Source organism: Cervus canadensis, chromosome 1 (genome assembly GCF_019320065.1).
Source record: "Cervus canadensis isolate Bull #8, Minnesota chromosome 1, ASM1932006v1, whole genome shotgun sequence".
Lineage (NCBI taxonomy): Eukaryota > Metazoa > Chordata > Mammalia > Artiodactyla > Cervidae > Cervus > Cervus canadensis.
Genome location: NC_057386.1, coordinates 46,325,436 through 46,350,931, shown reverse-complemented (window position 1 = coordinate 46,350,931; position 25,496 = coordinate 46,325,436). Strand labels below are relative to the sequence as shown.

General features: G+C 39.7%; 1 protein-coding gene across 15 annotated transcripts in view; it reads right to left on the bottom strand.

Annotated features, from left to right (window-relative positions):
• The window catches only part of SYNRG (synergin gamma), an 87,110-nt gene extending 61,991 nt beyond the window's left edge, over window positions 1-25,119 (bottom strand). For 7 of the 15 annotated variants that reach the window (XM_043481519.1, XM_043481535.1, XM_043481597.1 and 4 more), the window contains exons 1-3: window positions 24,947-25,118; window positions 18,734-18,774; window positions 15,275-15,396 (exon numbers count right to left, since the gene is read on the bottom strand). In XM_043481519.1, coding sequence (XP_043337454.1) covers window positions 15,275-15,396; window positions 18,734-18,774; window positions 24,947-25,023 — 240 coding nt within the window. In that variant the 5' untranslated portion in view covers window positions 25,024-25,118. Of the gene's footprint in view, window positions 1-15,274; window positions 15,397-15,488; window positions 16,342-17,360; window positions 17,464-18,733; window positions 18,775-24,440; window positions 24,463-24,946 lie in introns of those variants that run through there. The other 8 variants (XM_043481581.1, XM_043481589.1, XM_043481526.1 and 5 more) reach the window with 6 other exon arrangements.
• Window positions 25,120-25,496: the final 377 nt, after the last annotated feature.

Below are 25,496 nucleotides of genomic sequence, written 5' to 3'. Positions count from 1 at the left end.
GGAAGTCCCCACAACTTTTTCTTTTAACTACTACAAAGAAAAACTGTAGCTTCTATAACTCTTCTTATTTTTAATTAACAAACTATATAAATGCATTTTTAATAAAGCACAGCTTCTTCTGTTTTTAAATCTTATTTATTTGTGATTGCTCTGGGTCTTCATTGCTGTGTGAGGACTTTCTCGAGTTGAGGCAAGCAGGGCTCCTTCAGTCGGTGGTGCGTGCGCTCCTCACCGTGGGAGCTTCCCTCGCAGAGCACAGGCTCTAGGGTGCTTGGGCCTCAGCAGTCATGCCGACGGGCTCAACTGCCCAGCGCCACACGGAATCTTCCTGGACCAGGGAAGATGGAACCTGTGTCCCCCGCTTTGGCAGGCAGATTCTTAACCACTGGACCACAAGGGAAGTCCTGCATCGATTAATTTTAAAAGAAGAGTCAAAGGACACAGGCTAGAAATGAAAAGCTCCCCTTAATATCTTGCCTCTTCCACTGCCTTCTTGTCTTCGAGACGACCATCACTGCTAACAGTCTGAGGATGTGTGTATAAAATCTTTCAGACTGGATGTCTAAGAAAGAGCGCACACACACACACGTTATATCTGGTGAGCTCACTGATCCATAATCTTTGAGGTGTCATATCTTACATGTCTTTTTATTTCTAGCAATAGGTAAGAGCTGGCATATGGCAGTTATTCCACAAATGAAATTAAACACGTATTTCCAATATGTGTGATAGGATAATGAATATTTTGATATTCATTTTATACCCTTGGTATCCAAACTCTTACAGAAAAAAATAAATTTAATGAATACTAAATGACATATCAATATAATAGTATAAAGTTTACTGAAGTGTCTAGAAGAACAGCACTGCACAAGAGCTAAACACAAAACTTAATATGAATAGTGATGATGGTGACGATGTAAATGACGGTAACGGCTAATTTTTACCGAGTGAAAATGTCTCTATTCTTCAACCTTCTCCCTGAAAGGTTCCCCTTCAGTTCCCTAACTTGAAACTTGGCTGTCCCTGGAAGCCCTCTCACTTGGAGATTGCTACTTTTCTTCCAACATTTCCTGTAAATGGACAATATTCTCCTTGGTTCTAAGCCCCTTTTCTCTTTTCCTTCAAAAACCTGAACATATTCTAATTTCTTGCAATCAGACTTCATCATTTACTCTCCTACCCTGTTTATGCCATCTACTCCCTCACTCTTCAACTTCAAAACCTTGCTATGGTCCATTCTACTCTCAAGCTGCTCCTGGTTACAGTCAGTAATCATGTGGGTGACTCTAACATTGGCGTTTCAGGTCTCTCGTCACAATCATGTTCAACATACCACTCTAGTTTCCCATTCCGTGGTCACTGCTCTGCTCATCTGGCCCAGCAGCTGCATCATCTCCAAAATCTTGATTTTAAGCATGCCAATAATTGACCACCACTTTCTACTCTTCCAGTTCACGCTCTCCAGCAATTCATTTCATTAATACTTCCCTCCCATCCATTAATCTTTCCACTTTCCCACCATCCCCATCATGCTCATCATATCCTCACTTCTCTTCCTGCTCAGCTTAGACTCCAGGATTCAATATTAAACATCCCTGTAAACTTCTTTAGCTCCCCTACCTCTGGCTTCCTTGGTATGGTCACCTGGGACTTCATTCTTGTTAGTCAACTAATCACTTTCTCTTATCCTTATACCCAAACCACTTAATCTTACTGGAGAGAAAAACCTTGAAGAGTCACCTTAAAGTCTTTTTAAAAAATGTTTATTTTTGGCTGTGCTGGGTCTTTGCTGCTGTGAGGGCTTTTCTCTAGTTGTGGCGAGCAGGGGCTACTCTCTAGAGGCAGTGCACACACTTCTCGCCGAGGTGGCTTCTCCCGTTGTGGAGCACAGTATCTGCAGCTCCCAGGCTCCAGAGCAAGGCGCAGTAGCTGTGGCACCTGGACCTGGGTGCTCCGAGGCATGTGGGGTCTTCCCAGACTAGGGACTGAATCCACATCGCCTGCACTGGTAGGTGGATTCTTTGCTGCTGAGCCGCCAGGAAAGCCCCATCTTAAATTTCTGCCTACAAATCTCAAATGGTTTCCCAACACAGGAGTCTTAGAGACTCCTACCTTGTAAGATTTCAATCGTTTGAGTTGCTTGAGATTTGCTATGGCCCAGCATATTTCAATTTCAATATTCCATGTTTGCTTAAAAAGAAGGTAGTTTTGCGGACTTCCTTGGTGGTCCAGTGATTAACGCTCCATGCTCCCAAAGCAGGGGCATGAGTTCGATCCCTGGTCAGGGAACTAGGGTCCTGCATGCCACACTGTGTGGCCAAAAAAAGTGTCTTGCAATTGTTGGACACAGTATCCTATTATCCACTAATCAAGTTTGTTAAGAACCTTGTTTAAATGTGTATCTTTACTGATTGTGAACTTGTCTGTTTCTCCTTATTTTTCCATTAGTTTCTATCTTACACATTTTGGGGCCAGGTTATTAGGTGCATACAAACTAATATCTTTCTGACGAATTAAATCTATCAAAATGAAATGCCCTCTTTACCTCCAGGTTTGTAAGGCTTTTTGCCTTAAAAGTATATTTTGTCTGATTTTCCTTTAATAGAAATCATGTATTTCCCTCAAATTAAAAAAAAAAAAAAGTATTTCTTTTGAACTTTTCCAAAATACCTTCTTGTTCTGAACCTTTACTGAGACCGTGGAAGACTGTTTTAAGGTCCAGAAGTAATACAATATGTGTAAAGTACCTGGAACACTGTTTAGCACATTATGAGTAAACAAACAGCAGCTATTATAAAATAATTATCTTTAACATTAGAAGTAATACTGATGACAGAATAGAATACTTTCAAAAACAGTAATGATTTCATTTTTTTCTGAAACAAGATTCTTCAAATACAGAATTAAACAACTAGATAAGAAAAAAAACACAATAGTTGTAATACAGATATCACTTTATTGTGTTCCTGCTGTATGTCAGCCATAGAACTAGTCATTTGTATACATAATTCTCAATATATGTAAGATCATCAGAATTAGAGATAATTCTAATAATGATTACTAAGATGACCTCAATAAGAACAAATACTTATGAAGTCTGTACTCAGTTCCAGGGACTTTTCTAAGTGCTTTACATGTATCAATTAATTGAACCCTTACAATAAACCTATGCAGTAGGTGCTCCTATTATTATCATTTTACAGATGAGGAAACTGAAGTAGAAAATAGTTAAGTATCTAACTCATTACTGGCAATGACAGAGCCAGGATTAGAACCAGGCAGCTTCTGGTTCCAAAATCCATTTTCTCCATTACTATGCTATGCTGCCTGTCCAGTTACCAACAACCAAAACCAAATTCAGACTTAAAATTGTTTTAAATGTTTTTTTCTGTCTATTCATATGCTCAGACACATACCTGTTCAATGAATACTAGCAACCTGGCAAGTTTATGGTTTCCAGCACTTTACAACTGAAGTTACAAGTGACACTGTAACTTGTGTTACAAGTTAACACTCTCTAAGTTCTGGATGGTGGCGGCCAGGCACACTCGTTTTTAATAACAGTGTGGTTCTCTCGCTGTTAAAAATTAGTGCCATGGTCCTAGTATTATATGTCTCCTTCTCTCAGTGTAATGTAATCAGTTCCTTGGTTTTTTTCCAGTTTCACTGAGATAATCTGACATGTAATATTGTATAAGTTTAAGGTGGGTAACATGCTTATTTGATACACTTGTTTATGTATCGCAAAATGATTACCACCATAGCATTAACTAACACCTCTGTCATGTCACATCATTACCATTTCTTTTTTGTGGTAAGGGATTAAAATTTCTTTTTAAATTTTGACTTAGTTTACCCAAATCAAAACTTGTTCTTAGTTATGTTCAATAACATAGACCACAGAAGAAATCACTCAAATCAAACAGGCTGAAAGACAAAATGAGATATTCCACAATAATAATAAAGAATGAAAAAAGATGTTATTATCCGCATTGCCTTTCTAGTTACACAATTCTGTTCTTCGAGAAAATTCAAACTTCCTAAATGGCATTGTGTGTTTCTCCTACTCCTTAAAAGTAACTTTATACATGTCATACAGCCTAATTTTATGCTTTATTTTGAAATCTAGATAAACTGAAAGGTTAAGAGATACCATCCTTATCTATACAGTGAATGAATAACACAGCAAAAAGAAAAAAAAAACCCACTTAGAAATCTGAGATACGTTCAATAAACTATTAAAAAGACTAAAACATAAATAAGTTAACCCCCAAGTTGAAAGATACTCAAGGCTACTGAAGACCTGAGCAAGTGGAGAGATGCGACAGCAAGACTAAATGAGTGAAAATGTTAATTTCGATCAAAATCCCTACAGGTTTTACATGGAATTTGACCAACTGACCTCAAAAATTCATACTGAAGGGGATGTGGTGTGGCCATGAATAGCCATAATTCTTTAAAACAACAACAGAGGCTCCACTCCACCAGATAAAGGCTTATCTTGGGTTAGAACACTTAAGACAGTAAGACATTTACTGATGCAGGTATAGACACATATAGTAATGAGACAAACGAAAGAGTTTAAAAACTAAATCAAAGCATATGAAGAAATTAGGCATTACAGGAGTAATCTTAGAAATCAACAGGTGCAGAATGGGCTACTGATAAATGATTTGGGGGACAACCATCTATTCAAATAGAAAATAATAAAATTAGGCCCTTCAGCATCATACTGATACCCAAAGAACAGTTCCAGGTAGGTTAAAGACCTATATTTAAAATTTTTAATTTTTTAATTAGAAAATACAGGAGAAAATCAGTATTACCTCTGGGTTGGATTATGTCTTAGATGAGACACAAAAAGCTCAAACCATAAAATAAATGATTTATCCATCAGACTTAACTTCTACAAAACATGACACCATTAACAAAGTTAATAAACAAGCCAAAGTCTAGAAGGACATACTGACAGCACAAATAACCACAAAGGTTAGAATCCAGAATACATAATGAACACTTATACAGAGTGAAGTTAAGTCAGAAAGAAAAACATCAATACAGTATACTAACGCATATACATGGAATTTAGAAAGATGGTAACGATGACCCTATATGTGAGACAGCAGAAAAGACACAGATGTATAGAACAGTCTTTTGGACTCTGTGGGAGAAGGTGAGGGTGGGATGATTTGAGAGAATAGCATTGCAACATGTGTATTATCATATAAGGAATAGATCGCCAGTCCAGGTTCGATGCATGAGACAGGGTGCTCCGGGCTGGTGCACTGGGATGACCCTGAGGGATGGGATGGGGAGTGAGGTGGGAGGGGGGTTCAGGATGGGGAACACATGTACACCCATGGCTGATTCATGTCAATGTATGGCAAAACCACTACAATACTGTAAAGTAATTAGCCTCCAATTAAAATAAATAAATTAAAAAAAAATCAATAAACTCAAAACAGGAAAAAATTGGGAGCAACTTAAATGTCCATCAACAGAAGAATATATACATATTTTCATGCAACATAATACTACATAGCAGCTGTGTGTGTGTGTGTGCACTCGGTCATGTCTGACTCTCTGCGACCCCACAGACAGTAGCCCGCCAGCTCCTCTGGAATTTTCCAGGCAAGAATACTGGAGTTGGTTGCCATTTCTTTCTCTAGGGGATCTTTCCAACCTAGGGATCAAATTCATGTCTCTTATGTTTCCTGCACTGGCAGGCAGATTCTTTACCACTATGCCACCTGGGAAGCCCCAGCAGCTATGTGAACACTTGAAAAAAAAAACTTTAATAATACAGTTATAATTTTCTTCCTCTATTTCCCCAGAGATTATCACTGTCACAAATTCACTTGTTTCCTTTTATTTCTGTATATGTTTATACAATTCATGAATGTCATAATCTCTATTCTCTAGGTTTTAAGATTTTATGTCCTTCTATATTTGACTTTTTTCATTTAACAATGGTTTTCTCCAAAGATTTATCCCAGTTATGGAATGATACTGATGAAAAATACAAAATGGTGCTGAAAGAAATTAAAGAAGTCATAAATAAATAGAAACATAATCCATATTTCATGGATTGGAAGACTTAATATTGTTAAAATGTTAATATTGCCCAAAGCAATCTACAAAAGAAATCCCGATAAAAATTCCAATGAGATTTTTGCAGCAATAAAAAACCCATCCTAAAATTCATACACAATCTCAAGGGACCCCGAATAGCCAAACAATCTTGGAAAAGAACAACAAACCTGGAGGACTCAAGCTTCCTGATTTGGAAACCTCCTGCCAAGCTACAGCTTCAAAACAGTAATGGCACTGCCATAAAGCGGGCTTCCCTGGCGGCTCAGCTGGTGAAGAATCCGCCTGCAATGCAGACCTGGGTTTGATCCCTGGGATGGGAAAACCCCCTGCAGAACTACCCACTCCAGTATTCTACCTGGAAAATTCCATGGTCTGTAGAATCCATGGGCTCGCGAAGAGTCAGACACAACTGAGCGGCTTGCACTCCACTTTCACTGGCATAAAGTAAGGCATATAGACCAGTGGAAAAGAACAGAAAGTCAGAAATAAACTCTTGTACATATGGGTCAAATGATTTTTGATTAAGGTGCTATGACCATTCTCTGGGTAAACGACAGTCTTTCCCAACAAATGGTGGTCATCAACAAAACTGGGCCCTTAGCCAACACCATATACAAAAATTAACTCCAAATGGATCAAGAACCAAAATGTAAGACCTACAACAATAAAACTTTTTTTGGGGGGGGGGGGCAACGAGGATGGGATAACAATAAAACTCTTAGTAGAAAACATAGAACAGAAACTTCATAACACTGGATTTCACAATGATTTCTTGATTTCAGGCACAGTTAACAAAAGAATGAATAGACAACTTGGACTTCAAGAAAATTTTTAAAATGTGTACATTAAGAGACACAACCCACACAGTAAAAAGGTAACCCACAGAATGGGAGTTAATATTTGCAAATCACATATATGATAAGGGATTCATGTCCAAAATAAACAGAAAACTCCTAAAACTCAACAACAAAAAACTCAATTCAAAAATGGGCAAAGAATTTGAACAGACATTTCTCCAAAGATTTTCAAACGGCCAAGAAGCCCATGAAAAGATACTCAACATCACTAATCATGGGAAATGCAAGTCAAAACTATGAGATTTCACCTCACACTCATTACCATGGATCCTATGGAAAAACACAGGATATGCAACTTAAAAGATTGAATCCTAATGTAGACTATGAACTTTAGTTCATCAAAATGTATCAATATTGGCTCACCAACTTCACTAATTACAACAAATGTACCACGCTAATATAGGATGTTGAGGAAACTGTATACTGGAGGAGGGAAGGAGGTATATTGGAAATTTCTGTGCTTTCCAGTCAACTTTTTTATAAAACTCCACAGTCAAATAATTAAAAACAACAACAAAAAACAAGTGTTGCAAGGATGTGGAAAAACTGAAACTCTTTTGTATTGTTGGTGGGAATAAAATGGTATGGCTTCTGTGGAAAATAGTATGGAGGTTCCTCAAAAAATCAAAATAGAATTACCATATGACTCAGCAATTCCATTTCTGAGTATATACCCCAAAGAATTGAGAACAGAGTCTAGAAGAGATACTGGTACATCCATATTCATAGCAACTTCATTCACAATAGCTAAAACATAGAAGCAACCCAAGTGTCCACAGACCAATGAAAGGATAAGCAAAATGTGGTATGTGTACACAATGGACGTTAGCCTTAAAAACGAAGCAAATTCTGCAATATGTTACAACACAGATAAACCTTGAGCATTCAGTTCAGTTGCTCAGTCATGTCTGACTCTTTGCGACCCCATGAATTGCAGCACGCCAGGCCTCCCTGTCCATCATCAACTCCCGGAGTTGACTCAAACTCATGCCCATCGAGTCGGTGATGCCATCCAGCCATCTCATCCTCTGTCGTCCCCTCCTCCTCCTGCCCTCAATCTTTCCCAGCATCAGGGTCTTTTCCAATGAGTCAGCTCTTCACATGAGGTGGCCAAAGTACTGGAGTTTCAGCTTCAGCATCAGTCCTTCCAATGATCACCCAGGACTGATCTCCTTTAGGATGGACTGGTTGGATCTCCTTGCTGTCCAAGGGACTGTCAGGCGTCTTCTCCAACACCACAGTTCAAAAGCTGCAATTTTTCGGCGCTCAGCTTTCTTCACAGTCCAACTCTCACATCCACACATGACCACTGGAAAAACCATAGCCTTGACCAGACAGACCTTTGTTGACAAAGTAAAGTCTCTGCTTTTTAATATGCTGTCCAGGTTGGTCACAACTTTCCTTCCAAGGAGTAAGCGTCTTTTAATTTCATAGCTGTAATCACCATCTGCAGTGATTTTGGAGCCCAAAATAATAAAGTCTGACACTGTTTCCACTGTCTCCCCAGCTATTTCCCATGAAGTGATGGGACCGGATGCCATGATCTTAGTTTTCTGAATGTTGAGCTTTAAGCCAGCTTTTTCACTCTCCTCTTTCACTTTCATCAAGAAGCTTTTTAGTTCCTCTTCACTTTCTGCCATAAGGGTGGTGTCATCTGCATCTCTGAGGTTATTGATATTTCTCCCGGCAATCTTGACTCCAGCTTGTGCTTCTTCCAGCCCAACTTTTCTCACGATGTACTCTGCATATAAGTTAAATAAGCAGGGTGACAATATACTGCCTTGACGTACTCCTTTTCCTATTTGGAACCAGTCTGTTGTTCCATGTCCAGTTCTAACTGTTGCTTCCTGACCTGCATACAGGTTTCTTAAGAGGCAGGTCAGGTGGTCTGGTATTCCCATCTCTTTCAGAATTATCCACAGTTTATTGCGAGCCACACAGTCGAAGGCTTTGGCGTAGTCAATAAAGCAGAAATAGATGTTTTTCTGGAACTCTCTTGCTTTTTCGATGATCCAGCGGATATTGGCAATTTGATCTCTGGTTCCTGCGCCTTTTCTAAAACCAGCTTGAACATCTGGAAGTTCTTCGTTCACGTATTGCTGAAGCATTATATTAGTGAAAATAAACCAGTCACAAAAAGACAAAGACTGTATGCTTCTACTTACATGAGGTACTTAGAGTAGTCAAAATCACAAAGACCTAAAGTATAAGGGTGGATGCATGGGGTTGGAGGGAGGGAAGAATGGGGAGTTATCGTACAATAAGTATAGTTTTAGATTTACAAAATGAAAAGAGTTACAAGAATGGATGGTGGTAATGGCTGCATAACAATGTGAATATATTTAATACCACTAAACTGTACACTTAAAAATAGTTAACATGGTAAACTTTATGTGTATTTTACTGTAACAATGTTGGAGAAAACATGGGAGGAAGCATATTACACAGCTATCATCAATGGACTGGAACAGAGAACCTAGAAAAACACCCAGATAAATATGCCTAAGTGCCATGGTCGGCTATGCTGCCACTCTGACCTCAGACTTCCAGCCTCTAGAACTGGGAAAAATAAATTTCTGTTGTTTATAAGCTATCCAATCTCTCATATTTTGCTACAGTAGCCTGAACAGACTAAAAAACAAGACAAAAACTGACAGAAAATATCTGCAAACCACACATCCAACAAAGGACTAGTTATGCAGAATATATAAAGGTCTCTTGACACTCAACAGTTGATAGCTTATGGTGAATGGTGTCAGTATTTGTGATCTGTGAAGGAGAAAATTACACTCTGGGACCCAAAAGACACAGTCTCAGTCACTCAAGAGCTTTGTGTAACAAAGTTTTATTATAGTGAAAGGATACAGTAAGCCTCCACCAAAAGACACTAGAAGCGGGTAGCAGAGTACCTGCCTCACTAGTTGAAACAGTGCTTTACATACTTTTCAACTGGCTGCTGAGAATAGATGAAAACAAGACTTCAAGGCTGTACAAGTTCCATTAGACCCTTTCCCAAGGCATACATCCTTGAGATAACTTCAGTACCAGTTTAGCCAGAAGGAACCTGTTCCAGGCAAGGTGTTTCTGGGCGAGACATATTGTTGCTGAGAAATAGGCTCCCAGGCAAGATTTGTTACAATTTTAATTATTAACATAGAGTCTAAGAAAAGCATTTCCACCAATAAGACATTGTGCTGTGTGATCCTTAGCTCCTAAAGAAAGGCCAGCTCTTAGGCAAGATACACAGCTGCACAAGGCTTAAGGAAACCAAGAGGGAGAAAGTTCACCTCCTCCTTAAAGGGCCCTGGACTGCGTAAGCTTTAACTTCTCACAGTAAAACAACAACAACAACAAAAATCCAACAAGAAAATGGACCGGATAGGAACAGACACTTCTTTGAAGAGAATATAAGGACAGCAAGTAAGCACATGAAAATATGTCTAGCATCATTAAAGAAAAACCAATAATGGAGGCTGCACTCTGAATGTATCTCTAGACCACAGGCTCACAGTCACATAACTAAATTGTAACACTGTTCTGATTTCCCTGAAATGCTGCCTGACCTTAAACAAAACCTTTCTTCATGTCAATGTGACCTCACAGTATTCTAGCTAATAAGCTACAAAAAAGTAAGCTTAGCAATGAAAAGGAAAGTAAATTTCTAGAAACTAATCACAGTAGAAAACAATGAATTCATTCATGTTTATAACGAACTGCTGGAATCACTTGTGGTTTGAGGTCTCCCTGTTCAGAAATAATTTGTTCCTTGCCCAATAAAATATCCATATCAAGTAAAGCTCCCTGAATTTTCTTTTGACATTAGTCACAAGGTAAATGCAAATTAAAATCATGAGATATCACAACACACCTATCAAATGGCTAAAACACAAAATAACACCAAATGCTAGCAAGGATGCAGAGAAACTGGATCACTCCTATATTGCCTGTGAGAATGTAAAAGAGTACAACCACTCTAGAAAATAGTTTAACAATTTCTTTAAAAACTAAACTTCCAAATACCATGCCATCTGGGCATTAATCCCAGAGAAATGAAGCCTTATGTTCAAAAATCTCTATCACAGCTAAAAAGTAAAAAGAGTCCAGATGTCCTTCAGTGGGTGAATGGTTAAGCAGACAATAGTATATCCAATAATGGAATATTACTCAATAATAAAAATGAAGGGAAATACTGATGCATATAGCAACTTGGATGAATTTAAAGAGAATTATGCAGAGCAAAAAAAGCCAATCTCAAAAGATTACGGATTCAATTTAGGTAAAGCTGAAATCATATAATTACAGAAATGGGGAACATATATATTAGTGATCGACCAGGGCTGGGGTGCATGAAGTGGGAGGGAGATGAATTTGGTTACAAAATGGCAACATGAGGCGATCCCTGGGGTGCTGGGAATGTTCTACATCTTGATACTATCAATGCCAACACCCAGCTGTGATAGTATACTGTCATTCTCCAAGTAGTTACCACTGGGGGACTCTGTATTATTTCTTATATACACATGTACATATTTTACCTCAAAATTAAAATTTAACTAAAAATGGTTTACTGGCTCACAAATTGTTCATCATATATTTCATTCTTACCTCTACACTGGAAATAATTTGAATATTAACCTCAAAACGTATTCAAAATCTTGTTAAGTGTGTTCTTTTTATGAGTCCTGGGGAGTAGAGGGCTATGAGGCAACCAAGACTAATTTTCATCTTTGACTTTTACCTGTGTATCCTTCAAAGATTTAAGGGATGACTAAAGAATAAGACGGAGAAGGCAATGGCAACCTACTCCAGTCCTCTTGCCTGGAAAATCCCATGGATGGAGGAGACTGGTAGGCTGCAGTCCATGGGGTCGCTAGGAGTAGGACACAACTGAGCGACTTCAATTTCACTTTTCACTTTCATGCATTGGAGAAGGAAATGGCAACCCACTCCAGTGTTCTGGCCTGGAGAATCCCACGGACAGGGGAGCCTGGTGGGCTGCCGTCTATGGGGTCGTACAGAGTAGGACACGACTGAAGCGACTTAGCAGCAGCAAAGAATAAGAGGTATTCTTCATACACATCTGTGGTTGGTTAAGGCTATGAAGTTTGGAGGGAAAAGGTAAGATTTCTGTGAGTTTCTCCTTTAAGAATAGTGAACAGCTTCCAAGTAGCACATAATACCTGCCAACAAGACTAAAGGTTAAGGAAAAAGATTTTGGATTCTTCATTAATTTTTTACATTTATTTACTTAGGCCACATTGGGTCGTCTTTGTTGCACGCGGGCTGTCTCTAGTTGCAGCAAGTAAGGTCCACTCCTCTTTGCGGGATATTCCTGGAGCAGGGATTAAACCCATGTTCCCTGTATTGGCAGGTGGATTCTTAACCACTGGACCACCAGGGAAGTCTCTCTACTTTAGAATCATTTAGAAGCTCCTGATACTGAGGGAAATTATTTCAGTGGTATCAAACCTAGTAGTTCACTTATTTACTGTTGCTCTGTGTATTAGAGATCCTTACTGTTTTTGGTTATTTCAAACTCTTTAACACATTTTTCAGATAATTACATAAGTCAGAAGGGGCTTCCCAGGTGGTGCACTGGTAAAGAATCCACCTGCCAATTCAGGAGGTGCATGTTCAATTCCTGGACACATGAAGATCCCCTGGAGAAGGAAATGGCAGCCTACTCCAGTATTCTTGCCTGGAGAAATTTCATGGACAGAAAGAATGGAGAGCCATAGTCATGGGGTCACAACTGAGCACACACAGGCAAGTCAGAAAACAATATTTAGTGTGAAATTGATTTTAAAATTGTATCAATTGTTAAGATTTCAACAGGAAGCTTACAAAATCTTAATGAGAAACACACGGTATTCTTGGGTGGACTGTTTACAATGACTTGCTGCCCTTACTATAAGAAGTTGGCACATCCCTATGTGGTGTGCATTCCTCCTGGTAGAGTCCCCACTGATTCTTGTTTGGGCCACGTTACCTTTGTAAGCAGAAGTGACTGGTAACTCCTACCTTTGAGAGAAAGCTTTAAAAGACATCACAGGGTTTGGTCATCTCTTCATTTATGCCAGGAGTCAGGGATGTCCTAGGTAAAGGTCTCATGATAAAGAACACGGAGCTGAGTCAGAGCCAACTCATCAACGGACATGTATCTCAAATGAGACATCTGTTTCTGTAAGTCACTGAGACTTAGGGATTTTTGTTTCTGCAGCATAACCTAGTGAAAGCTGAGTAACTTGAACTTAAACCCTACAAAAGCTTAATTTATTCCTATTTTCTTCCTACTGGAGATGAATAAAGAATGATTTGGGGATTTCCCCAGATGGTGCAGAGGTTAAGACTACACCTGCCAATGCAGAGGACACAGATTTAATCCATGGTCCAAGAAGATCCCACATGCCATGGGGCAACTAAGCCCCTGTGCCCCAACTACTGAGCACACGTGTGTAGAGCCCGTGCTCTGCAACAAGAGAAGCCACTGTAGTGAGAAGCCCATGCACCGCAACTGGAGAAGAGCCCCCACCAGACGTAACTGGGAAAAGCCCGCACGCAGCAACGAAAACCCAGCACAGACAAAAATTTTACAAAAGCAAATAAAATTTAAAAAAAAAATGATTTGAAAGTTTTCCTAAATCTTTACAAACATAGAAACTTTATTTGCTTAAATGACTTCAATGTGACAATGGTTTAAACTTAAATTCTGATTAACTCAACATTATTTATAAGTTATATACATGTGCTCTTGTACAAATATATATATAAAACATGCAGAAATAGAAAATATTAGGTAAAAATGATATATATGGCACTTAAAATATTAGTAATACAAAATTCTTTCACTCTGGTTTATTTGTGAATGATTTTTTCCCCCTTTTTTCTTTCTCCTTCTCCCTTTTTAAAAAATAATATTAACACTTTGAACTTCACCAAAGATTTGACTTCCGGATTCAGTTTCCTTGGTTTAAATGGATACCATGGCTGAAGAAGATAATTTACAAAGATATGGAAATCTAAATGGATATGGATAAAGCCCATTTCTTAGGGTGCACTAATTATATCATGATATTATCAATTCCACTCACCGATTCTAAACCAAAACAAAACAGAATCATTTACAAACCAGAATTATTTCCTTTAATCTACACTATCTGTGATCATGACCAGTTTATACAGGAACACATGTTCAGCATGACAGCAGGAAAATTCTCTTTAATTCCGTCGCAACTCTCAATCAGATTCCCATTTATGTCTCATCTTAAGTGTTACTTTCACCTAACACTTCGTTTTTTTTAAATTGAAAACAGAAAATTTGAAAGAACAGTATAAAATTAACATTTTGCTCTGTTTCTATACATCTTTACTTTTTTTTTGGTCGAGCCATTTACAGGTAAATTGTAGACATAATTTCCTTTTTTTCTAAATGAAGAGAAAGTAAACATGAAGTTTATCAACTCCAATGAGTAATAGCATCTAGCTAGAATTTGGTAATACTGTCTTGATTCACCATATTTATTTTTTGGTTATCCTCTGTTTATAACAAATGAGGTTTTCTATTTACTTAACAAGAAAAGACTCCTTTAAGAATTGTTTAAAAACATAATCAATTAAAAATGTTAATTAAATAACACATGACAAAAAAAAAAGCCCTCTCCTGTAATCAAAACAATAGAGTAGAAGGACATGTGCTCATCTTCTCCTGCAAGAGCACCAAAAACACACCTAGCTGCTGAACCACCGTTGACAGGAGGATGTTGTAACCCACCAAAAAAGAACACCCCGTGGCCGAGGACAAAGGAAAAGCCGCAAGTAGGAGGGGTGCAATCACGTGAAAATCAAATCCCATACCTGCCAGGTGGGCGACCCACAAACTGGAGAACAATGATGCCAAAGAAGGTACCGTACTGTTGCAAAGCTTCTAGGCCCCACATCAGACTTTCCAACCTGAGGATCCAGCAAAGGGACAGGGAACCCCCAAGGAATCTGACTCTGGACAGTGGGATTTGATTACAGAACCTCCACAGGACTCGGCGAAACAGAGGTTCTTGGAGGGCACGAACAAAACCTTGTGCACACCAGGACCCAGGGGAAAGGAGCAGTGACCCACAGGCTGAGCCAGACCTGCCTGGGAGCCAGCGAGGGTCTCCCGTGGAGGCGTGGGCTGGCAGGGGCATATACTCACTTTATTTCAAGGAAGCCACCTAAGATGCAGACCACACTTATTTCTAAATATAACATTAAGCTCTGAGTATGTAGCTTGGTATGTAGACAATTGACAATAATTTTGTAAACACTGGCTAAAAAGAGGCAAGTACCTGCATAGCAATAGGTCCCTGGGACATCTGAGAGCTGTAATTCATCCCTATCATGCCTTGCATGTTAGGCTGCATGACCGAGACCATAGGAAATCCTTGCTGCTGCATCGGCATCAGCCCTGCTGAAAAACAAAGGTATCGTTAAGGTCAATGTGTTTTATTTACAGTTTACTTTCTTTGTTTTTTTAGTCTACTTTCTTAAAACCCTAAGTACCTAATGGACTTGTTTGTTGAGAGGTGGCAGAGTAAAGAGGAAGAGGCACAGGCTCTGGCGTGAGACAGACTTGCTTTGAATTACTTAGCTTTGTGGTCTTGGGCAAGCTAACAAAACTTCATCTGTAAAATGAAGATAATAATACTTGTTGTACAGAATTTTTGCGCATACTTAAAAAACACACAATATGACCTATCTGGCCTTCAAGATGACCCCCCGGGATCTCTGTCTCTTGGCATTCATGTCCTTGTCCTTCCCTCCCACACTGAATAGGGTTGACCAGTATAACCAATGGGACACTGTGGAAACCAGGCTTGTTCTCAGTAACTGTACAGCTTCATCCTTGTTCTCTAGGATCAGCTGTTGGGAAAGCCACTGCCACATCACGAGAATACTCAAGCAGTCCTTGGGAGGATGGAGAATCCATGTGGCAAGAACTGAAACCTACTGCCAAAAGGCAGCACAAATTTGCCATCTATGTGAATGAGCCATCTCAGAAATAGATCTTCCAGCCCCATCAAACCTTTAGATGACTACAGTCCTAGCTGACATCTTTACTGCAATCTCCTTGGTCCTGAGCCAAAACCACCCAGGGAGCTTACTCCCAGATACCTGACTCCCAGACACAGTGTGGTTTACTATTTTAATAGTAAACTGTTTAAGTTTTGGGGTAGTTTTCCATGCAGCAGCAAATAACTAGTTAAGAGTTAACACTAATTAAGCCACTTTTAATACAAAAGTAGGTTAAGAGCATGAACTCTTGAAGCCGACTAAAAATATCACTTGCTAGGTTTGGGACCTTGGGCAAACTTGCTTAACTTCTTTCTGTACCTTGATTTCACATTCACAAGACTGTTTAATACCTAATATGCTTAAAGAAATGGTACTTCTCTTTTCTTTCCTTACATAGTTAATACCACAAAACAGCTATCGGCATGCAAAGTATATAATGGATGAAAATATGATTTATAGTATAGTACCTCCCAAATTTTTCCAAAGTAATAATCCCAAAAGGAGAATGAAAAGTACATTCCTCCAGGGATTTAATAAATACTAAATGTCTACTATATTTTAGGCACCGTTCTAAATACTTGGTATGCAACAGAGAATAAAACAAAATCCCTACATAACCTGAACACAGATTTCATCCTAATTTTACACTGTACTACAGATCACATCCATGCTAGTTCTAGTATAAAGATTAAAAGAATCAAATTTTGATTAAAACAAATTAAAGGTCTGGTAAAGTCTACCATGTTTATCTAGTGGGTTGTGTGTACCTTCAAGGATATTTAGTTTAATATCAGAAGCATGCATATTACATTTGAGGTAACACTGATCAGTGGCATTATTCATTTATATTAATCATTTATTCAAATATTTGAAGCCCTACTCCATGTCAGATACCATTCTAGCTATGTAGCATTGGACAAAGCCAGGTCTTTACTCTCATGTAACTGGGGTAGATAAAAAAAAAAAAAAATAAGTGGACATCAGGTGAGGGTAAGGGGTAAGAAAGTCAGGGAGAAAAGTGGTTGCTATTTCACAGTCAGAAAAGTTTCACCAAATGGATGGCATTTAAGCAAAGACTTGGAAGAGTAGGGAGTGAGCCACACGGTTACCAGGGAGGAGCATTCTAGACAAGGAACGCCAAATGCGAAGGCCTTGAGGCATCACAGACAATGAGAATGCAGAGACTGGATATAGCACAGGAGGATGTTACCCCTCTGATGCCTTTGGACCTACAGTTTTATTTTCATAATTTTATTTAAGTCCTGAACAGGTAAGTCAAAGATATGGCATAACATTTAAAGGCACAGAAGTACATACAGTTGAAAAACAAGTCTTATTTCTCTCCTGTCTCCCATTCACCTTGGTGGCCACTCTTCTTGTCAGTTCCTTGTACAGACTTTCAGAAATAACCCATGTGTAATTTAAAGTCTTCAAAAGATCAAAAAGTCCACTCTAACACACTCTGTAAAAAAAAAAAAAAACCTCGAAAACAGCTGCAAATTCTAGAAGAAAAAAATATCAGGCAACCTTCTGGGCTCTATCCTTGTCCTGTTCCTCTGCTTCATATGTAGATTTTTACTTGAAAGTTTATAAAAATGCAAAATGAGCCACAAAAATAAACACAAAATGCTGTGATGTCTTCCTAAACAACAGCATACCTCCTACCACTTGATCCAAATCTAGGACACATCTAATTACAGAGAGCTTAAATAATGAATAAGCGTGAGTCCAGTGAAAAGAATACAACTGACCCTTGGAAAAATTTACCTGAAACTCAGCCTCTATCACTGATTATGAATGGAGACACTGACTACCTGCTACTGAGCTGCTCTTTATCACTGATCTCTACTGGTGACCTGGGAGTCTCTGTTTCTGTAGCAGGCCTACCATAACCGGTCAACACTGGCTTTGTGAGAAGGGCCAGTTTCCAGAGAGGCTTGGACTGTGGAGAGGAAGTGGGTATACAGGAGTGGGAGAAGTGAGAAGACAGACAACCATATTCTTCTGTCAATGTTCTGTCCCAGTGGTACAGCAACATGAGCTGAGATTATACCCCTTCACTACTGTATGCTTGAAGACAAAGCTAGAATAGATACTGGTGGGCCCGTGTCTGAAACTAAAACGGAAGGAGTATACCTAGCAGACAAACTGCTAGAAACACAACTGAGACTTAAAATAGTTTAAACAGAAGCAGAATATGTGATCACTTATGTACATGATTATAGTAAGATCAAATTCATGTACAGAAAACATGGGATAAAACAACTAAAGAGGTTCATTTATTCATTCCATAAGCATCTATAAAGGCCTGACTATTTTCTATCAGCATGTGGGTGCTGGAGATACTCATGAGCATAAGGCAGACACAGCCCTTGCCCCACAGAGCTAACAATCTAGAAGACAGGAGAAAGTTGGCATTCAGAGAACTACAATTCATTTCATTTTTGTCCCTTGTTTAATACTCTTGTCTTAAAAGTCTCCTTCATCTCTGAGGTTAAATAACAACCTGTTGATTTGATAACTAAGTAAGTTTGGGAGAAATGAGGAATAACTTTTCTTATTTCCCAGATTACCCAATTTTTGAGAAATTTTAGGAGTAAGCTATCAGGTTCAAGACAACAAGAAAGTTTTACTCTCTTTGGCAGCAACAGAACTTTTTTTTACTCATTTGGTGCCCAGGTTCAGAAACAAATAGTGAAAAATGAAAGCTCACAACACACACTTTCACATACCTTGAGGGGGTCTTAATCCACTGGCAACCGGAAACATGAAGCTGAAAACAGAACAAAGATACATCAGAACTGGGACTTCCCTGGAGGCCCAGTGGCTGAGAACCTGCCTTGCAATGCAGGGGATGCGGGTTTGATCCCTGCTGCAGAACCGAGACCCCACATGCCTAGGGGCAACTAAGCCTGTCTGTCCCAACTACTGAAGCAGCATGTCGCAACCGAGACCCGATGCAGCTAAATGAATAATATTTTTAAAAAATATATGAGGATCTTCAAAGTGCAAAGATTTCAGATAAAACATATAATATTTTACATAAGTAAAACTGTAGCCAGGGCCCTGGTATCTGTTCCATGGTATAATAAAATATTGAATTATCCACCATCAAAACAGGTTGAGCATCCACAGTATGCATGACAGTCAGCAGGTCAGCCAAGGGGGAGAATTTTGAACCAGAAGAGGGAAGACTTTGAAACTGACCCTGGTTCCGTCACTGTGCGACTCCCCTGGATTCCGATCCCTCCATCCATAAAATGAGAGGGCTGGCTTAGATTCAATTCAGTGAACACTTATTGGGTGCCAATTACGTGAAAGGCCTGAATGAGCTCAGGCTTGCTGAAGACACAGACGCAGGCAAGTAAATTTTAACATAGGACAGACCGTACTAAGGGCTGTGAGAGGGCCAGAATACTAACAGAAATGAGAAGAAAACAGACTAATTTGATGGGTGAAACCTTCAGAAGGTTTCTGGAGGTACCTCTTGAGCTGTATCTTAAAAGAAAGGCACGCTATACAGCAATAGTTTGAACAGAAGCTCAGAGGCTGAAGCTCTAGGCGTGTTCAGCAAAATGATTTAGGCTCAACACAAGACACAGGATTGGAAAAGAAAGCAGACTGGAGAAGGCCTTTAAAATGTTTGATTCTGAATAGTACATAAAGTCAGATTTTTAAAAATTGTGGTAAAATATACATAATATAAAATTTTACCATTTTAACCATTAAGTGTGAAGTTCAGTGGCATTATGATGTTGTACAACCACCACCAAGATCCATTTCCACAACTTTTTCACCATCATAAACAGAAATTCTGTAGTCATTAAACAATAACTCCCCATTACTTTCTCCCCTCTCAACCCCTGGTAACCACTATTCTACTTTTTGGTTTGATGAGTATGTCTATTCTAGCTACCTTAGATAGAATCATACAATATTGGTCCTTCTGCATCTGGCTTGTTTCACTTAGCATAACATTTTCAAGGTTCATCAAGTTGTGATATGTGTCAGAATTTCATTCCCTTTTATGGCTGGATAATATTCCATTGTTCGTACTTACCACATTTTGCTTATCCAACTCATCTGTTGATGGACAGCTGGGTTGGCTGTTGTGAATAATGCTGTTATGAACATTGATGTACAAGTATTTCTTGAGAGTCCCTCTTTCAATTCTTTTGGGTCTCTACCTAGAAGTGGAGTTGCTGGGTCATATAGTAATTCTCTGGTTACTTTTTGAAAAACTGCCTGTTATCCACAGAAGCTGTGCCATTTTACATTCCCAAAGGACCAGAGTTCCAATTTTTCCACATCCTCCACCAACACTTATTTTCTGGATTTTTGTTTGTTTATAATGATAGCTATCCTAATGAGTGTGAAGGACTACCTCACTGTGATTTGGATGTACATTTCCCTGATGTCAGAGGTTCTCAGCAGGGAAATGATCAGAAATGTGCTGTACGTTTCTCTGGCAATGAGGCATGCAGAGGAAGACTTGAAGTAACAAGAATCAGCTAAAGAAACTTAAAATAATCTTAATAAGAAAAGGGCAATAACCAGCGTAGTAGGAATGGAAAAGAAGAGGTGAATGAAAGTTATTTAAAAGGAAGAATCAACAGGACTTAGCAACTACCTGGGTGGACAACAGTATTGAAGAAGCTGAAAGAACTGAAGATGCCTCTGAAATTCGGGGCCTGAGTGACTACAAGGACGAAGATGCTGTTCACTGCAGACAGGAACCCAATGTCAGCGGTGTGAGGAGTAAGGTGCTAGGAAGGTGTCCAAGAGGAGCAATCTAACAGGCCACCAGAGATCCGGATCAAGAGAAGGGTCTGCATCAACCTAGCTAGGCTCTTTTATTTATTTATTCTTTGGCCACACTTTGTGGCATGTGGGATCTTAGTTCTCTGACTAGGGATCAAATCCAGGCCCCCTGAAGTGTAAGTACATAGTCTTAATCACTGGGCCACGAGTGATTAAGTAGGAAGTCCCCTAGGCTCCTTTAAATAAAGGTAAAAAGAGAAAAAAAATTAAGGTCTGGTTGTGGATGAAGGAGTCAAAGGGATGTATATACATAGTGAGAAGACAACAAAAGACAACCTTGGAGAATTCTTAGTGAAAACTGTGTAGGGAATGGTCACTGACAACGAAGGAAACTGACTATAACTGAAAGTTATAACTGGGGTAGAACCACATTTAAGGAAGGAGTCACCAGTGTCTAATGCTATCGAGAAGTTGATAAGAATGGGGGTTAATAAATAAATAATACTGTTTTAAAAAATGATGATCTTTGAGTGAACAGTTTCATTACAGGAGACAGGACCTTCAGAGATAAAGATTTAGGACACAAAAGATAAAGAGACTGAGAAACAAGGTCTTTGAGAGGAAAGGATTAACACAGCAAAAGGATGAAGGACTTCTTTCTCTGAGACCAGAAAGAAAATGGGACAAATACAGAGGAAGAAAAAATCCGAGTGGGAAAAGTCCTTAAATCTGGAAGATAAGAATCTGAAGGGGATTTCTGAGAGTCTTTATAGGCACATAGTGAGATCCAGGAATAGTATGCCAAATTTAGGTGTCTTTGCATTTTTTTATTGCATGACACCCCCCTCGACCCAGGAGAAGGGCTAAAACCCAAACTGCAGAGTCTTCTAACTTTAAAATACTTTGATCAACAACTTTTTTGGTAAGGTGGTTTACAAATTTCTAGTTGGACATCTACCTGGTTACGTGTCATTTACAGCCTTGTAGAGGATCTGGAACACCCACAAATTCTGCTGACAAGTGGGCCTGCACCCAAAGAGAGGCTTGAACGAAGAGTGAACAGCTCTTCTGAACGGCACACAAAATGTATTAGCTAAGTAATGTGTTAACTGGATAAAATGTTTAAACTGCAAGTTGAAAGTTGGTAGGACTGTTTTTTTTTTTAAAGTTAATCATACACTAAGATTTATAAACTGATGAGCAATGCATTTAAGAAGTCAACATGTTGAGACTTCAAATCAGTTTTAAAGATTACAAAGATTATAGACCTATAAAGGTTACTTTGAAAACATCTACAAAAACTAAATGAAGGCTATTACTAGATAAAGAAGATGTAGTACATACATACAATGGACTATCACTCAGCAATAAAAAGGAAGAGAACTGGGTCATTTATAGAGACCTGGGATGGACCCAGAGACTGTCACACAGCATAAAGTAAGTCAAAAAGAGAAAAACAAATACCATATATTAATGCATACATGTGGAATCTAGAAAAATGATACAGATGAACTTATCTGCAAAACAGAAATAGAGATCCTGGCATAGAGAACACAGGTATGAACACCAAGGGGGAGAAGGGAAGGGGTGGGAGGAACTGAGAGACAGGGATTGACATATATACACTACTGATACTATATATATAACTATAGAACCTACTGTATGATTCAGGGAACCCTATTCAGTGCTCTGTGGTGACCTAAATAGGAAAGAAATCCAAGAAAGAGGGGACACATGTATACGTATAGCTGATTCACTTTGCTGTACAAGTAGAAACTGACATAACACTGTAAAGCAACTACATTTTAACAAAAATTAATAAAAATAAGAGTATTACTGACAAACATGACTTACTCCAATAATTATACAACAACCCAAACTACCTACTGACCTATGTACTACTCATAAGACTCTCTGTTCACTAGGCCTTCCCATCGCCGTGACAATCTCTTGACCCTTTCCTCTTCCTCAAAATGAGGCCCAGCTGAAACAGCTCTTCTTTGCCTCCAATGATGCTTGAATCCACAAATATTTATAGAATGTTTTCTGTGTGTAGAATGTGCTACAGCAGTTGAAGATAAGATGAGGGGGCCCTTAAGGAGCTTACAAAAGCAGGAAATGGATAGGCTTACAAATGATATCCCAGAAGCATACAGACTAACCAAGATTTTTCAACTTTTTTTCCCCTAATATACTTGACTTTAAAAATGCTCTTTTACTTCTCATCTCTTGGGTAAATTTTGCCCTTTATACAACTCTACAATTTATTCCAAGTAGCCCATTCAGGATACCAGTCAAAAGTAGGATAACATCAATAAAGTTGGAAAATACCAGTGCTTTTTGCTTAGCCTCTTAGCAAACAGACAAGTACCTAAGAAATATAGTAAATTATGGTTAATGGATTTCCTCTATTAAAAGCTGACAGAGACTGCCTGGTTCTTTTTCTTTTTCCCTAAAATATACTTAGGTTGCAACCATAACATTAGCTTCTTCAGCCCTCACCACTGGTCTCTAAAAGCCGTACACTTTTAAAATTAAGCATAGTTTCTCAGCCTCAGAAAATCTCCAATACAGTAATACTTACCACACATTTTTCAATATAAAATTGAGTTACTCTCTCATATAGTCTCTAGTTTAATAACACAACATTACTACAACCAAATTTTAAATAGGAAACAAAAATTTTAAAGTTCTAACTTCTATCACAATTCAGGCCATATTTAGGAAAAAAGAATTGTACTCATGTTAAACTACCGACTAAAGGAAATGATCCACTCAACTTTCTACACCGAAGATGCCTTCATCTTCTCTGAAAAAAACAAAAATCCCAAATGAAAAACAAAATGACAACAAAAAAACCCCAAATCTGTGTGTAAAATGCCAAATTCTTTTTTATTTCCCTAGAACTTGGTGCCATGATTTATCATATACTTGATTAAATTAATGCCACTCACAAACATTTTAGAAACAGTCCTGACGTTCAGAAAAGAGATTTACATATTTGTCTTCTCCAGCCAGTAATGAATTATGCTAAAAAAAATTAACAAATATGCTGAAAAACTAATGCAACAGTGAAAATCTGAAAACAGAAGGGGGGGAAAAGCAGTCTTAAATCTAAAGACGTGTAGAGAAAATGAAAGATGGAGTCGCACACAGGTGGTTTATTTAACAGCAACTGCTTTTTTTTTTTCCTGGCATATATATATATACATATATATATATATATTACAAGCACCTGCAGGAGGTGATGACTTTAAAGGCTTCACACTGTGGTATTCATGACTCCAAAATTAAAACCCTGCATATCAAAAAACTAACACTTGGTTTTCCAAAAATAATTTGGGATGCTGAAGATAAAAAACTAAATTTATCTCCAAATGTGTATGAACCTCGGGTTGGCTAGCAAAACAAAGTCAGACTAGGTCATTAACAGAAATGGGATGAAAACGTCCCAGAATCAAGCATTTCCTTAAACGGTAAACTTGCCAGGTTGCACTCATTCATTTCTTTTATCGTTCTGGATATAAGAAACACTGGCGATTAGCAGCTGAAATATGACAGAGAAAGCAAATTTGTTTAAGGATTAAGTAAAAGTCTGGAAGCTTTGTCCTTATAACTGCCTACGTGCTGTTCAACAGTGAATTGGTGTTTATTGAGGAGACAGGTGTTAAGAATTACCTCTACAAGAGCTCTTTAACAAATGCAAAGGTCTTCAGGTTTTCCTGTTTCTGGTATGTTAAGGAAGGACGAGACGGTGAAAGGCGAACAGTGTGCGGACACATACACACATATATCTTGGAAACACCTGTCCAGCTCTGTGAAAAAGATCTTTCCGGGCCCCTGGTGAAGCCCTGGGAAAGGGAAGTCTGGCAGCTTCAGATCCAGCCGGGCTAGAAGCGAGGCGTCGGGGTCCCTCCTTGACCCACCCGGCCGGCTGCCAGCCGCGCCAAAGGGACCCTAGCCTCCTGCCAGAGCCCCCGAGCGTAGAGGACAGGAGTCCGGCGCCCAGGCTCCATCCGCCCCTCCGGCCTAGGTTACCGGAGGACGACCCTTCTCCCGCAGCCCTAATTTCGAGGGAACAGGGGTCGGCGCGGGCGAAAACCGCCATAACCGCCGACCACCCGTGGCCGGTACGGGGCCCCTGCGTCGGCGGGGCGCGTCCTGGCCCAGCTCCTCACACCCACCTGCCTCCCCCGGCGGCCCCCGCGCCGGCTCCCGCGGCCCCGCCGCCGCCAGCTCCGCTTCCCGGCCGCAGCGCCATCTTGCTCCGGGCCCGCCGCCGCCACCTTCCCAGCAACTGTCAGCTCCCGACAGCCACTTCCGGGGCGAGCGCCGGGCCCCACCTTGCCGCGGCCAGGGGCGACGGGGCGGGGCCGCGGGCCCACGTGACCCTCAGCGCCTGGGGGAGGGGCCGCGCCACCCCGTCACGTGACCCGGCCGCCGAAGAGGGGACTCCGGGTGTAATTCTGGTTCGGGGAGATGGGCGGGGCGGTCTGGGCGCGGTTCCAGGGGAGCTGATTCGTTCTTTGGGAAGGCTTTGTGTAAGGCACAGCTGGCCGAGCGGCAGGGAGTCGTCGTCGTTCCTGCGTTTGAAAAACCATCATCTTGGTTAATGGAAAGAATAGAGCGAGTCCAGTTTGAAAAACTGGATGGTGGGTACACGGTGTTCTTTTATAGCTACTTTTTACACAAAGGATAGATGGAGCCTGAATGCCCCTTTGATAGCATCACAAC